Source organism: Artemia sp. Qi Xiang Cuo, chromosome 21, assembly GCF_049724085.1.
Source record: "Artemia sp. Qi Xiang Cuo chromosome 21, ASM4972408v1, whole genome shotgun sequence".
NCBI lineage: Eukaryota > Metazoa > Arthropoda > Branchiopoda > Anostraca > Artemiidae > Artemia > Artemia sp. Qi Xiang Cuo.
The window spans coordinates 33435418-33452750 of NC_142814.1; the positions used below are offsets into that span (position 1 = coordinate 33435418).

Consider the following 17333-nt stretch of genomic DNA (forward strand, 5'->3'; position numbering starts at 1 on the left):
CGTGCGTTGTCATGACAGTAAGAAATTGAATTTCTTTGGAGTACCAAAAAATTCAACTCTTATGATGGTGGATATGCGAGATTGAGATCTCCGAGATGATTACACTCAAAGAGAATGCCAACATAAAAATAATAGTTGATAAAGAGGGCATCTTCTTGCTAGTGCTTGTGGTAACATGTTACCCAGTGTTAAACCATATCGTCAGCTTTCGGGTATTAGCATTCAAACGAAAGCAAGACGAAAGAAAGGCCTACTCTTCTACTAATATCATAAACCATATCCTGTCTACGTGCCGGAACTGTTACCTGTGTAAAAATAGTGTGATAATAGACAGTGAAATTTCTAGTAAAATAAAAAGGGAATTGGCAGAAAATATCACTAAGGAATATAAAGATGAATCGATGAAAATCAAAGTACCAGCAAACGTTACTGCCACTGATCAAACAGTCAATGAATCAAATAATACAAAAGACGAAAAGCATATTGACCCTTTTCGATGACACAACTATTCAAATTGTGTATGAGTCAAAATTGAATAATGATTATTCTACTGATTACGAACTAAGAGAAGACAATAGCTATACTATCAAGAGAGTTCATGGTGAAGCATTTTATGGAACAGATTCAAAATGTCCAAAGTTGTTCAATTCTACATGACATTATTTCATTAAAAATATATTATACCTTACATTGTTATGTGTTCATTATTTTTAGAGTAAGCTAGCAAATCGAACGTTTAGAATGTCTATTAAAACATCGGAGATTTAATAAAAGGATTTACTTACATAATATATTGGATAGATAGTTTAACATATATAAAATCTAGGTATAATAATTAATCAATAAAATATCTTAAATAATTTAAGTTATATTTTGATTGGCTTGCGAAAAAAAAAAACAATAAAATAATAATAATATTAAAAAAACAATGCACAAAAAAAACATCTGATTTAGTAACGGATATTTTTTATAAAGTAAATAACTGATTTCATTTAAGGTATTTTATTAATGGCTTTCAAAAAAAAAAACAAAAAAACTACTACTATTAACAGCTCACTGCACTACAAAACCATCTGATTTAGTCACGGCTATGTTTGATCAAGAAAATATCTGATTGAATTTAAGGTATAGTATGAATGGCTTGCAAAAAAAAAAAACTACTACTAGTAACAACTCACTGCACTACAAAACCATATGATTTATTCACGCCTATTTTTTATAAATAAAATATATGAATTCATTTATGTTATAGTATGAATGGCTTGCAAAAAAAAACGAAAGTGCTACTACTAGTAACAACTCACTGCATCATAAAACCATCATATCTATTCAAGACTATGTTTTATCAAGAAAATATCTGAATGCATTTAAGGTATAGTACGAATTGCTTGCAAAAAACACGAAAATACTACTTCTAGTAACAGCTCACTGCACTACAAAACCATCTTATTTATTCATGGCTATGTTTTATAAAGAAAATATAAGAATGCATTTAAAGTATAGTATGAATGGCTTGCAAAAAAAAAATGAAAATACTACTACTAGTAACAACTCACTGCACTACAAAACCATCTGTACTAAACCGTGCGAGTTTATCATTACTGAACTACTATCTATTAATTTCATTAATTTATTAATATTAATTTTTAATTCTGTTGAAGTATTATAATAAAACGCTTCATCCAATATTTTTGTAAAGCAGACATAACGTCATAAATAATTACTTTACTAAAATAAATAATTACTTTACTAAAATAAATTATTACTTTACTAAAATAAATTATTAATTTACTAAAATAAATTATTACTTTACTAAAATAAATAATTAATCCAGCAGGTGAATTCAAGAAAGAATTTGCTACTTACTTACAATTTTTTCATAATTTCTTTAATGAAAATTTCTGTATTGTGTATCCAAGAGGTGACTTCAGGAAAGAGTTTGTTACTTGCTTACAATATAACTATTATAAAGAACATGAAGGGGTTAAGATTAAATATATTTATTGCTTAAATTTATTAACATATTATTTTTTTGAGAAAAAAAACAAAAACAACAAAAAATGTTTACATAAAAACAGTAATTATAGTTAACTCTTAAAAATCCACAAACGATGGTCCCATGATATAGGATAGTTTTTAACATGTCTTATGGATTTATCCCGATCAGGTATGTTCTTAGGTATCCACTGTGCGAAGAACCTAATCTCGTCTTCAGGACGGTGATAGCCCCTTCAAATTTAGGACCCTTAAACTCTTCTAGATTGAAAAGTGGAATCCTAGGGTCACACTTTTGAATTAAAACGTATCGTCTCTGTGCATGTGTCGTCTTTATGTGTCGTTTCTGTGTGTTTGTCCTCTCTGTGTTTGATTCGTCTCTTTGTGTCTGTCGTCTCTGTGTGTTTTTAAATTTTTGAGTCACCTGTCGGAGACTCTGGGCGGGTGGGTGCCCCCAAATACTGTCCCAAATTCCTCTCTCAATTTAGCACTTGTTCACGGATGTCCAGCGTCTCTAATCACTCTCCCAATAGTATCTATTCATTGTCGCAGCTCAGTTTAGAAAATCTGAGCCAATTTCCACTTTTTCAAATTTAGGATCACTTGCCTGAGACTCTGGGCAGGTGAGGCGGGCACTTCCAAAAAATTTGTCCCAACTTCCACTCTCGCTTTAGAACTTATTCACGGATACCTAAAACCGTTAACGGTTAGACTGTTGCCCTAGCGGTAACCATGCCATGCTCTACACACATATCAACAATATATTTTAGTTTTTTTTTGTTTTTTCCATTTTCACAATGGGTTCCCAATCGAGTTCATGTCCATCGCTTTGCATTCAGGTCTTGACAAATAAAAGACCTGATAGTCGGACCCCAACGCTCCAATCTGAACACTGACTAAGACCCCAATTCTGAGCTAGTGAATTTCCACCCTTCAGGCTGGTGGACTAAGACCCCAATTCTGAGCTAGTGAATTTCCACCTTTCAGGCTGGTGGACTAAGACCCCAATTCTGAGCTATTGAATTTCCACCTTTCAGGCTAGTGGACGAAACTTGTAGCAATTCACCTCCTGGAAAATTCCCTCCACATGGAAAATTCTCCTTGTGGAAAATCCCTTTCAGTGAACTCAAAATTTGGTACTTACGTGTTACCCCCCGAAAACACTCAAGGAATGAAGTTAAGTTAATCCTAATCGAATATCCTAAAACCTGATACAAATATAATACTTTAGTAACCAAAAGATTCAAACTCTCCCTGATCTAGTGAATTTCCACATTTCAGGCTGATGGACTCAGACCCCAATTCTGAGCTCTTGAATTTCCACCGTTCAGGCTGGTGGACTAAGACCCCAATTCTGAGCTATTGAATTTCCACCGTTCAGGCTAGTGGACGAAACTTGTAGCAATTCACCTCCTGGAAAATTCCTCCCCATGGAAAATTCTCCTTGTGGAAAATCCCCTGCAGTGAACTCAAAATTTGGTACTTACGTGTTACCCTCGACAACACTCAAGGAATGAAGTTAAGTTAATCCTAATCGAATATCCTAAAACATGAAAAAAATATAATACTTTAGTAACCAAAAGATACAAACGCTCCCAAAGAGATACACATAGCCCAAAGAGACACACACGACCCCTATAACTTTGGGGACATTGAGCATTGAATGGAGCTTAGTTGCCCCTTTAGTTTTTTGGTCGCTTAAACAGGGCACTAGAACTTTGTCCCAACTTCCACTCTCGCTTTAGAACTTATTCACGGATATCTAAAACCGTTAACGGTTAGACTGTTGCCCTAGCGGTAACCATGCCATGCTCTACACACATACCAACAATATATTTTTGTTTTTTCCATTTTCACAATGGGTTCCCAATCGAGTTCATGTCCATCGCTTAGCATTCAGGTCTTGACAAATAAAAGCCCTGATAGTCGAACCCCAACGCTCCAATCTGAACACTGACTAAGACCCCAATTCTGAGCTAGTGAATTTCAACCATTCAGGCTGGTGGACTAAGACCCCAATTCAGAGCTAGTGAATTTCCACCGTTCAGGCTGGTGGACTAAGACCCCAATTCTGAGCTATTGAATTTCCATCGTTCAGGCTAGTGGACGAAACTTGTAGCAATTCACCTCCTGGAAAATTCCCTCCCCATGGAAAATTCTCCTTGTGGAAAATCCCCTGCAGTGAACTCAAAATTTGGTACTTACGTGTTACTCCTGACAACACTCAAGGAATGAAGTTAAGTTAATCCTCATCGAATATCCTAAAACATGATAAAAATATAATACTTTAGTAACCAAAAGATTCAAACGCTCCCAAAGAGATACACATAGCCCAAAGAGACACACACGACCCCTATAACTTTGGGGAAATTGAGCATTGAATGGAGCTTAGTTGCCCCTTCAGTTTTTTGGTCGCTTAAACAGGGCACTTGAACTTTTAACCCTCTCCCCGGATTCACCCCTGTCAGTAAGTGGCAAGGGGCTGGGTTGAGGAGCGTAATTTCCTATGGGACAGAGGGGACCACTGCCTCTCTCAGACCAAATTTTCACCCCAGACCTCATTTTGCCCCCTCCTCCCCCCCCCACCCCAACTGAAATTTAGTTTCTTCCAAAATGTTTTCAAAACTAAGAAAAGAAACTAGAGTATTTCACGTAAAAAAAATCTATCAAACGTTATTGTCATTGATCAAACAGTCAATTAATAAAATAATACCAACTATGAAACGACCACAGTGTAACTTCGCTAATCCCCGGGTTGGTTTGGGTGGTATCGGAGTCCTTTGGGGGTGTGATAGGGGATCTCACAACACTGTTCAAATAGAACTTGTGTATTATAACGACCACCGACCCCATGTAACTGAATCCCAAGCTTCTGAACTCCTCCATGCAACTGAACCCCTCGTGCTATTGAACCCCCCATGCAACTTGACCTCATTTAACTAATCCCCGTGTAACTGAATCCGTAAGTAAATGAGATCTTTTCGCAAAAAATTCGCAAATCTCGTAAACTATAGAAGTAATTACCCTTTTCAACATTAATTACCCCTTTTTTGCAAATGCTCGCATATCTCATTACCCCTTTTTGTATATACAAAAAATAATTGCATTACAACGAAACAAGACACGCTGGTTTTATAATACGGGTTTAATTAATTACGTAAATCTCATGACAAAGAAAGAAATCGCTTGAGTCCTCTCGCAATAGCAAACCAAACCAGATTATACCCACTTAACCAGATCAAAAATAGATAGGACTACTAGAAGAACCTGTTTGGTACATAGGAGGCTCAGAAATGGTAGGTACTACTCTACTTATGTTCCATTGCAAAATCTTGAAACTATTCATGGCTGGTAAATATAACCTCCATGTTTTCTTCTGAAGACATAAATTCTGAGTTATCATTACCTGTCACTGAGGGAACATTGTCCCTCCGTAGTTTGCTTGTCTTTTTCGATGTCTCTTCCTTAAGACCAGAGGAATGATGACTTGAGAATGCTTTGGTTCTTTGTCATGTCTGGACTTGTTTTATTACTTCTTGAGAACCAGGAGGAAAGGCCACTTCATTCCTAAGTTTCTCAAATTCGGTGTTAGCTTGTCTCCAAATTTCTTGGCCTAAAAGTGTAGTAATTGCTTTCCTTTTTAGAATAGCTTTGACTTGCTCTGATTGTCCAGAGGTCGAGATGAGGTGATTTAATGTCAAAAATGTGCCAAGCTTTTGGAATTCGGATCAGTAGCTTCGAGTGTTGGAGCTGTGTTTTGATTTTGCCAGGTCTTACCTTTGGCTAACTGGGTTATTCCTGCAACATCTGCGCTATCGTTATTACCCTTGAGGGCGTTTGAATAAGAAGTGCTTGCATAATGATAAGCTTGGATGTCGGGGGTTTTCCGCACCTCTTTAATTTGGGTGGGGACCGCACTTGGTTTTGGAGTCTTAAGTATTTTTGCTGCAACAATTGAGAAAGGAATGTTTTGCTCAGTTGAGATTCTCAGAATGTCTGCTCGTTGATGGTGGGTGGGGCATAGATATTTTTAAAATGCACTGTGCCCTATGGTCTTACAGTTTTTGCAGTACGGCTCAGGAGCAGGACAGGATGTTGAGTTATGGTTGTCTTTTCCACATTTGGAGCAGGAAGGATTTGTTTGCTGGCAATTGTTTTTAGTGTGGCCATGTACATGACAGTCGGTACAGTATAAAGGCTTGGCCTTGTAGGGATTTTTTGCCCATAAAGATGTACATCATTCTTGAGCTCAGTTTTCACTGCAACCAAGATTGAATTCCAGGGCGTCAGGCTTTCTCCATTTCTTTTGTTGAGCCTAGTCATATTTGTGACGGGAAAAATTTTTCCTGATGAGTGTAAAAGTTGAGGTTTGTTTTCTTGTGACTCCAAATAAAGATCCATTCCATGAAATGTGTATTGGAATTTCTTTTCTCTGATGAGTTTTTTGGCTTCAATTCCTGAGTTAGTAAGCTGAATTAAACTAGAGTTTTGAATTAATTTATCAGCTTCTACAGCATCTTGAAAATAAAGTTCTTCTGTGCCTGATTTTCAGACATTAAGCTCAAAGTTAACTCTGGCTACTTTAAAACTTGCTTTCTGATTAATACATGATCATCTGTTACAAAAGGTGTTCCGTTTTTCTTTTTAATTGACACAATATGATAATTTGGGACAGCTGGGGGAAGCTCTGAAATTTTTTGTTTTCTTGCGGGTGACTCAGTTTGTTGAATACTAGAATTTCCTAGGGTTAATTTTATGGGTACTTTTCCTTGGTCTGCTTTTGCTTCTTTTGGGGCTTGCTGGTGCTAAGTTTTGCATAATAGCTTTTGAACTTTCTTCCTGTCTAACGCAAAGGATTCCTGCTTAAACTTAAAACGTTTTCGCATGCTGACCATTGGTCTGCGTAGTGCAGCTACCGATCTCCTAATTTTCTGCCTTCGACCGGGAGTATAATGCGTGGTTGGGGTAAATCATCCGATGCTTCCCGTCCCCCCCCCAGATTTCTCCAGGTACCCATTTAGAGCTGGGTCGATTCTGGCTGAGTTTACAGAGTCACACACTATTTACCCCCATTGTAAAGACTCCGGAATTCCACATCCCCGCTTTTCAAATTCAGCTAAATTATTCAGCTTGCATTACAAATACTCTTAAATAACACTTTTTAAACACCCAATTATTACAAAACAAAACGAACTTAAAGGATTAATTAGCAAATCTGTGTAATGAAATAATTATGGTTGTATTTTTGAATACAATGTAAAAAATTCTATTAGAATTGCATGTCGCATCTAAAATGACGAAAAAAGAATTCAAAACAGTTGTGCGATGATATAGATAAATTAGCTATGGATGGTTTAATGTAGTAGTATTATTTCAATTTTTATGGAATAATAACTAATAATCCATCTTTGTGCCAAGATTTTTTGATAATCTGATATTGAGAAACCCAATGGATTGGTCAATAATTGTGCAGTGTTTGACAATATTGTTGAGTCAATGTTGTGCGATGTCAACGTGTCCAACGACATTGGACAGCCCATTTGAGTCAGGAATTCATCAAAAGATTAATAATACCTTGATATAAGCAAAATTAGCTCTATATTGCTATATTCCAAAGCTGTATTAAGTAAAAGGAATGTTTGCATCATAAAGTTACGCAAAGGAGACTAAAACCAAATCAGTTTGCTTGACGCATGTACTTTGCCATGGGCTGTTTGACGATGGCGTACAAATTCTAACGCTTATAAATGGAATGTACCTATATTTCAGTGAAATACTAATCTGAAATGTACTTACAGCTTTAGTGATAAGAGACCAGAGCTTCATTGAATCGGCGGAATAAGTATTCTGCGGAACCAAAATCTTTCAAAGACATTATTGAAAATGATGGTAGTAAAAGTAAGAGTGTTGTCTCTTGACCGAAGATAAAGAGATTCAACCTCAATTGCTGTATTATTTGTAGAAGTGGGATCTTTTTACTTTAATTAAAGGATGGTCATATTTTCTAAAAAAGAAGGGTGTAAAGCTTTCCATATACCTTTCACTTACATTGGCAGTATTGAATAATGTACAAGTAAATGTCTATATAGTATGATCAAAATACTTTTCGCATTTTCACTGTCGAAGTATCCTTTTATCTGAGTAGTTTCATTTTGAAGTATGTTAGCTGCCGCTCTTAAGTCCTGGATTTTTTTTTTTTTTTTTAATAAAAATGCTGAGGCTTTGTCTTTCGAAATTGAGAAACTTCGGTTTATTAGATATAATGAATGTTTATGTTCCACTTATTTAGAAAATAGGCAATAATGAAAGTAGGAAAGTGGCAAAATATTTTTGCTTAGTTCAAAGCGTTTTATCCAAGTGGTTGCATTTTAAAGTCTGTAAAAGATTAATGCTTATTCAAAAAAATCATTATGGCTGTTCCCAGAACAGCGACTGTGTCGCATAGTGTCGCATGCTATGCGACTATAACTAATGGCTATTACTGTTTGTATGAAGATGACAACAAATTTACATAAGACAACAGTTCTACATACCACAGCAAGAATACTGACAATCTTGCGATTCGAGTCTGGACGTAAGAGAATGAATATAGAGTGCAGGGAAAACCCAGCTTAAAAAAAAAAATTAAAAATATGTTTGGCTAGTCGGCAAAATAGAAGAAAGGTAGTCAGATCATGGCATGAAGCGCCACAGTTTTAATACAATTTTGCTCGTTCTGATCCATGAAAAATAACCAAACTGTCTTTCAAATAAGCTATTCCTCCCCCCCACCCCCGAAAAATATTTTCTTATTGTCATGCAAGTATTTTATGGTGTATCTTCCTTTTGCGCAACAACAATCGGGTGTTATGTGGATTTAAAACAAAATATATTTTCTTCTGATTAAAATTTTAATATGCTATAAAAAAATAGTTTGATTACATTTTATAATCCAGCATTACAAGCTGCTGCAATAAGACGCTTTTTTAAATAATAATTTTTTTTTCAAGTCCGTAGCACCTAAGTTTTCAGTCTGTAAATAAATTACATTTGTTGTGAAGAGAGTCTGATTGCATTCAGAATTCAGTGTGAAAATGGCATCAGAAGAACAGCGGCAATTTCTTCAGCCAATAAACTCTTTAAAAAAAAAAAAATCCGAAATGCAAAAGTTTGACAAACGCAGTATTCTTTAATAAGGCTCGTGCAAAAATTTGAGAAACTCTGACAACGGTTTAAAAATTACCATAAAAGTTTGAAGTAGAGGCAAAATGAAATATTTTCGTCCCAAGAAGTTGTGTTCATTAGCACTATTATTACTCCAAAATCATTCGATAGTAACTTTCGATAGTTACTATCGAAATTCGATATTCGATAGTAACTCGAAAATTGTTTCTTCTTCTCTCCGAAAGTTAAGCAAATTATACAACTTTATAAGTGAATCTAGTATTTGGAGAGGGGGTGACTTGGCTATGGAATGATACTACATTCCTGTCTCGAGTACAATCTGTTTTAACCAAGTGTGTTACTGCTCTTTTAATTTTGAAGGGGACTACGAAAATATGCAGAAAAAATATCAAATGGTGCTAAAATTTATTTACTAAACAACTCCAAAATGGTATTTTACCGAATATTTTGTAAACAGTATTTTCTGCTGCAAAGTGGCAGAACTTACAAATCAGTCTTTTTGTTAACTAATTTGTTTGTTTTTTTCCAGCTTGGCATAACTTTAACTTTTTCGTATGAAGACGAGCCTATGGGCACTGGAGGACCCATTGCTCTAGCCAAAAGTCTCCTGGGACCTGATGACACTCAAGATCCCTTTTTTGTTTTGAACTCCGATGTTATATGTGATTTCCCTTTCAAAGAAATGGTTAACTTCCATAAAAGTCATAAGAAAGAAGGAACAATCGCGGTAAGTCTGTATCTGTGGGTGCTGCTTGAAATTCTGTTTTGGGGGGGGGGGGGGCAAAGCCTAAATTATTTTCTAAGAGGGAGGTGTTCGGTGTGCTCAATTGAGAAAAGGCCACAATAGTCACCAAAATTACTCAAATATGCTTTCGAAATAGCAGATTTGCAAGTTTTATATTAATATTATATAGAATCGACATTAATAATTGCTAAATGTAAGTTTTCCTGTAGTATTTGGGATACTTTTTGTAGCATGTAAGTCTTTCAGGGCTTGAGGCCAATCTCCTCACCCGATTCATATATAAATGTGTACTGAAGGGGGGGGGTAAGAGGAAGGAATCCCCACGAGAACAGCTCGAGTTTGTACCTATAGATTGTGAACTCCATCAGTTAATGAAAACGATGGTGTTTAGAGCCCGAGCAGACAATTTTCGAATCTTTAATCTTTGAAAATACTAGTTAACCCCCCTCTGGGAAGTTTAACCAAGGAGTATGAGCTCATAGCTGAATGGTATGAAAAAAACAAGGTAAAGTAGCAAATGAAGACTCCTGTTGCAGTGCTTGCTGAAGTCTAAGAAACTGTTAAATGTTTTCTTTTCGAGATTTCCAAAATTGTATGCTACATTTTACTGTATAATCTAGTAACTTTTAAATTAATTCATCAAATTTCAGTATGGTAGTTAATATGTTGTGATTTGAAATAGTCAAGCCATGGAGTGACGTGTTTTGCAGTTCACACTGTCTTTATTTCATGGGAGTAATAAAAGAAAAAAAAAGAAAGAAAGCTAAATTTTTCCTAGTAGGCCGAATGGAGAAACCAAAGGACCTTCCATTTAACCCGAGCTGTATTTAAAGTTGATATTACTTTTTCTGGTGTGTATATTCGGTATTTTAATTTCTTTTAATGTTGTGATGATTTTTAGCGAAGACGATTGTCAAAGGAACAACGAAAACGCTAGGAAACGTTTTTTAGGAATTGGCTCCTCGGCTTCTGAAAAATCAGACCCTTGTCTTCCTCTTCCTCATTTGAATGTGCATGGCTAGAATAAAAATATTTATATGCTACATAAAGCAGATTGACACCAAGTACCTCCGAAAAGTGTCTGTGTAGGCTTAAGATCATTTAAACAAAACTCGTTTTCCCGCCGGAATATCCTTTTTGTTTTCTGATTTTGGTTTCTCATTTTCACTTATCTGATTTGTATTTCTAAGATTTTTGTTGGATTCAATGTAAACCCAAGTTAAGAAAAGTTTAGAAGCATTTCTAAAACTAAATGGGTAGTTCTTAGAATAGAGGCTTCTAACCGATGGTACGAGGAAGGATGTCTGATTGGGATGGTTTCTAGAAACGATTTACCCCTAATATGGTAAATACAAAATGTTGTGGGTACTTGCGTATTATAGCGACCACACTTTGTTTTTGATCTATAATGAAACCGTTTTTCTGTGTCCACTTGGAAATAATCAGCGTAGCCTGAGGTGGTTAGGTTAGGTATTTAACATAGTGCCTTCTCGGTCGCCTGCTTTCCATAATTTTCTGTTGTAGTTTCCATAATTTTGTTACTAAAGTAATATATTTTTATCATATTTTGGTATATTTCATTATGATTAAACTAACTTCACTTCTTGAGTGTGGTCGCCATAATACATAAGTACCATATTGTGTTTCAGAAAAGTCGTGTAGCCTATTCTAAAGAAGATATGATTGTGCTCCACTCTAAACCCAGTGTGAGGCAACCTATGCTGGAGCACCAACAGCATTGCTGAGGATGAGTATAAGGTGGGTCGGCTCCCTTTCCCGTCCGAGGAACGCAATGACCTTTGGGGTACCTCGTCAGTATCTTTTCTGAGCTAACCATCCTGCCAAGCTTTCTTTTTACCTGCCATCAGCATTGCTGGGGATGAGTATAAGGTGGGTCGGCTCCCTTTCCAATCCGAGGAACGTAATGGCCCTTGGGGTACCTCGTCAATATCTTTTCTGAGCTAACCATCCTGCCAAGCGTTCTTTTTACCTGGTTCTAAAAGTCAAAAATAAATAAACCTGGGGTCGGACTGACTTCTCGTAAACAGAAGTTCAACAGAGACAACTCCAGATGGAAGATTTGGGTAAACAGGTGGAAAATGAGGCTCTCAGTTTTTAGCCGCGTGGTACCTTGAATTTTGTCATAAAAAAACACAAATAGTATCGTGTTTATGTACTCTGAGGTTGCAGACATACAAAAAGGTTAGAACTCCTCTTCTAAGAAAGGTCGTTTTAACAGAAATAATATCTATGTAGCCACTCTGAACTAAGATGAAATATCAGGAATTCAAAGCTTGAAGAGTTCTATATATTCTAGGTTACGAAAGTTGAAGAACCCTCTAAGTATGGTGTAGTCATCTACCAATCAGATGGGAAGATTCAACGGTTTGTAGAAAAACCCGAAGAATTTGTTTCGAATAAAATCAATGCAGGATTGTATATTTTCAATCATTCCGTACTAAGACGATTTGAAGTAAGTTTATTTCATGATTCATCTTATCCTAGTTGTTTATTTGAATGGGTGTTATTGTATCTTCGTGGGGTGTATGAGACATTCTTTTCTCTTCAACCCCCCCCCCTCACTCTCTCTACCTATGCAACTCTCCCCTCCGTGCTGTCTGCTTCTCTTCTTTCCTCTTCATTCCTTTTTCTTTATTTTATATTTGACAATCTTTTTTAATCAAAACCAGTTAATCATAACTGTATAATCAATCAGTGAACCCTTCAAGTACGTTAATAAAATATTTCAATGTTATTTATAGAAATTATGTTTGTAATTATTTATTTATAACTTCGTTCACTATCAAGTGTGTTTTGTCAAAAACAGGAAGTTGGTAACTCTGGCAAAATAAGTTACGAAGGAAAGGGTGCGTTCCAGAAGTCTTATCTCATTAATGATTTATTTATTATTGGTTATTACCTTCCTCTTAAAAGGGTGGATTGCAACAATTTGCTAAAGGGGATAACACTGTAGTCAATTCTGTGCTTGCAGTAATGAGAAGCAGATTCGGAAATAATTTTTCTGATAAACTTTCTACAAGTATTTTGAAGTCATAGTTTGAAGTTAAAATTTAGGCTCTGCTTTATAAGATTAGTCCAAAATACAACCCCCCCCCCCTAAAATGAGAAAAATGTTTTCCTAAAAATGTATTTTCTTTATTTGACATCTTATTTTATATACGTATAATTTTAGAATAAACTAGGAGAAAAATATGTTTTCTGAAATGTTTTAATGTTTTATTTGGAAGATTTGCCAAAAGAATTTTTCTGGCAAAACCTTATTTCTTTTTCCCCTTAAATTCCACACATGTAGTTCAAAATTTTCGTTTTGTTACTGAATTTTGCTGAATGTCAAATTTTGAGAGAGAATGGATCAGCATCTTGTGTTATGTTACGCTTTGGAACTTGATCCTTAATAATTTATCATTAATGGTAATTGGTTTTGGAACGCACGCAATTACAAATTAGAACGAATAACTGTTAAATCACTATTTTAACCCTACGTAACTCTTCCTAACTGTTTTGCAATTATACAAAAGAAAAAAAAGGAAACTGCTATGTGCTGGTTTCAAACGTTTTAAAGTCGACCTGAGAGGTGTCGACTGTGGCGATAACAAACGGTAAACTTCAATAACTAAAATAGAAAAAAAAAGTACATTAGTAAGATTATGGGTACATAAATAAATTAATTATACTTAAAATAAGATAAAATATCAATATATTATTTTTCTGTCCAACTTTGCTCTAAGTAATATGATAAAGTCATCTCTGTTCCTGTGTTCTTCCTTTCACTTTCATTAGATATTTCCTCTTTCAATCTGTATCTATTGCTAAAAATATTATATTTGAGTAATTCTCAAGATATATCTGGGGGGAAAGAGGAAATAGATCTGGATAAAAAAAATACCAACACAGTTGAATTTTATGTTAAAATATTAGTAATTTATGCAGGGATTAATTAATCCACTAATTTTTCGGAGAGGGGGGGGTCCTGGACTGTATCACATATCGTACATCCTTGAGCCAATTGCTCTGACAAATCTACATCAATAACAGAATAAAGGATATTATAATTCCTGACTCAAAATGCTGTTCAAATCATTTGTAATTTCAAGGCAAAGTCAGATTTCCCATGAACACTGAATATATGTTTTTTCTTACGATTGATGGAAAGCCAGAAAGTGATGGTGTAGTGGCTAATTTGTGCCTTATCTGCCAAGGTGTATGAATGTAAAAAAAAGGAAAAGCAGGCACTTTACTTTGATGTTTTGTTTAAATTACGGTTATATTAGTGTATAGTTTTAAGTCAGAATTAATATAGTTTAAGGTTTTTGGTCAGAATTAATGATTGAGCAACTTCCAGCGCTCTTTTTTATTCAATGGGAGAAAATATTTCTAGACAAAGATAGAAAATCTAAATTTGACAATATACCTTATCGCTTTTGCGGCCATCTCAAAACGACAAAATAAAAACAGTAATAGACTCCCCAAAATGATGAACTAAGAAAAAGATTAAAGAAAGGGAAAAAACACCACGTGTAACCCTGTTTCATACCAAAAAAGATCAATAATCAATAACAAAGATCAATGGACTAGTGGTATGTCGAGGTCTGAAAGAAAAATAAGTTGAATTATCAAGGACAGTAAAATGAAAGCTGATTGAAAGCTGAAAGCTGTCAAAAGAATTGATTAAGTGAAAAACTTAGACAACAATATAGATCTTAAAAATTAGGAATAATGAGGAGTTTTATTTTTAATGAAAAGATCTCCATGTGCAATTAGGCAGTTTTTGGTTGTAACGAGCACGACATTTAAGATGCAGCTTTCCTTTGAAGAAGTAGATGTCTTTGAGAATCAATTAATTGTTAATATTTTAATTTTTAAGGACGAAAAGCATTATAAAATTTGAAGAATCAGTTTTTTTTCACGGTTTAATGTTGCAACACTGGTAAATTATGGCACTCCCTTAAAAACTTCATAATTTTGAAACAAGCAAAGGAAAAATCCTAGAAATTCGGGGTTCTCATGTGTAATTAGGCCTAAGATAAATTCAGGGAGGTGATAAATGTTTATATTTTTATGTCATTGGTACTTTAAAAGGGGAAAAATATACTCTTAGTCCTACATTTTATTGGTATTTCTTGATTATGAGAAAATAATTCGTAGTGATTTTCCTGTGTGAGCAATTGCTTTTGAGCTTTGATTTAAGTTTCTTTGTGTAAAAAAAGATTAAAATATCACTTTGGAAATGTCAGGAGCCAACACATGTTTTGTCTGCTCCAGTACAATACATTTGGTAACATTTAAGGCTTCTTTGTAGTCCCAGTTGCCATTAATAAACTGTTATTTCGCTGAAACAGAATTGTTAGCTAACACGGGTTTTGAAGGTATTAATTGGGCTTGGTTGTTTATTTCAAAAATGCGATCTTCAAATATATATATATATATATATATATATATATATATATATATATATATATATATATATATATATATATATATATATATATATATATATATATATATATATATATATATATATATATATATATATATATATATATATATATATATATATATATATATATATATATATATATATATATATATATATATATATATATATATATATATATATATATATATATATATATATATTCTATTGAGCACCGGAATTCAATAGATAATGCTCTAAAATTTAAAAAATTTCCAGAAAGTTTCACTTCAGCCTTAGCAGAACATATATTTTTTAATTTCGACCATTTTGTGCAGTTCAAGGAGGCAACAGCCATTTCCAATTATAAAGGTTTAACTCAATTGGCTCTTGAAGCGTTAGAAATAAAAAACACATTTTTGCAGGTTTATCAATTAATAGAGATACTGGGTAGATAACTATTGATCCTATTAATCATATTGTTTTAAAAAATGAACCTATATTTAAAAATAAAAATAAAGTATTGCAAAATGTCCCAGGGATTAGTCAAGGAGGCACACTTGTGCCTCTATAAAGAGGCGACCCACCACAATGTTAAGCGATTTCAGGTCCTAGAGGTCGCAGAGAGACGGCGGTAATTGCATTTTGTAGCCCAAGCTCAAACTAAGAAACTTGCAAAATTTCATCCTCCTCCGACTTTATCTTCATGGGGTAAACTGGGCCGGAAGTTTGGACCCTCCCACCACAGCCCCCCGTTAACGTTGTCCGATTGGGCTGAAATTTAGAGGTTAAGCTTTCCTAGGGCCCGGGAGCTTATCCTCGAAATTTCAGCTCAATCCGATCACTCCTTCCCTGTTTTCAAAAAACCAAATATAGCCACTTAAAATTCATCTCTTTTTTTTTTCTTAGCCACGCCTACAGGCCACAGTTGGCACCGGATCCGGTTGAATGAGGACTCATTCGAAGCAGAATTCGACCTGTTAGGGCCTTTTGATATTTTCAGACCGAAAAAATTATCCCCCGAATTTACATTTACGAAAAACCTCGTTTTCCTATATTAGCCCATGTTAATTTTTCCCCCCCCCCCCCCCCCTGTCCCGTGGTCTGATCGGGTTGAAATTTAGAGGATAAGCTTTCCTGGGGCCTGGGAGCTTATCGTCGAAATTTCAGCTCAATCTGATCACTCCTTCCCTGTTTTCCAAAAACCACATATCAATATTTTTGGGAATTTGCTTGCGTCGAAAATACCTTCTATTTGCTAAACAACAATTACTTTTGTGTTTTTATAGTCCAGCGGCTGAGATTCAGACTTTCATGCGGAAAACTCGGGTTCGATTCACCATCAGAGCAACTTTTTTATATACTTTGAAAAGAAACTCAGTTTCTTTTTTAAATTATTTGAAAAAAATTACGTTTTCTAAAGAGTTAAAGAGGCTGAGTTACAAGGTCGACCCTTAAAACGTACAGGGATTAGGAGGCACAGTTGGGGGGCTGTTAAAGAGGCTGAGTCACAAGTTCGAACCTTAAAACGTACAGGGATTAGGAGGCACCCTGTACGACGTGATTTGAGTATTCAGGAATTAAAAGCCTTAACACAAGAATGTTCAAGAGCGGGGGGTTTGGGGGCGGCAGCCCCCATCTTTAACTCCTGACACGATCAGCTAACAGTTAGTCAAGCAATAATAAGTAATAAACTGTACAAAAACGTGCAGAAATTATTTGAAAAAAACTACGTTTTCTAAAGAGTTAAAGAGGCTGAGTTACAAGGTCGAACCTTAAAACGTACAGGGATTAGGAGGCACAGTTGGGGGCTACCACCCCCAAACCCCCCGCTTTCGCAGCCTTTAAATATAAAAAAAAATTTCTTTAAACTGAAAGTAAGGAGCGACATTAAAACTTAAAAAGAACAGAAATTATTCCGTATATGAAAGAGGCTGTGCCCTCCTCAACGCCTCGCTCTTTACGCTAAAGTTTTTATTGTTTAAAAAAAGAGTT

At 35.1% G+C, this 17333-nt stretch overlaps 1 protein-coding gene across 1 annotated transcript in view; it reads left to right on the forward strand.

Moving 5' to 3' along the window:
- Gmppb (GDP-mannose pyrophosphorylase B) overlaps nucleotides 1–17333 on the forward strand; it is a 64700-nt gene that overhangs the window by 32691 nt on the left and 14676 nt on the right. Inside the window, exons 4-5 of the mRNA XM_089106530.1 lie at nucleotides 9689–9886; nucleotides 12222–12377. Coding sequence (XP_088962656.1) covers nucleotides 9689–9886; nucleotides 12222–12377 — 354 coding nt within the window. The remainder of the gene's footprint in view (nucleotides 1–9688; nucleotides 9887–12221; nucleotides 12378–17333) is intronic.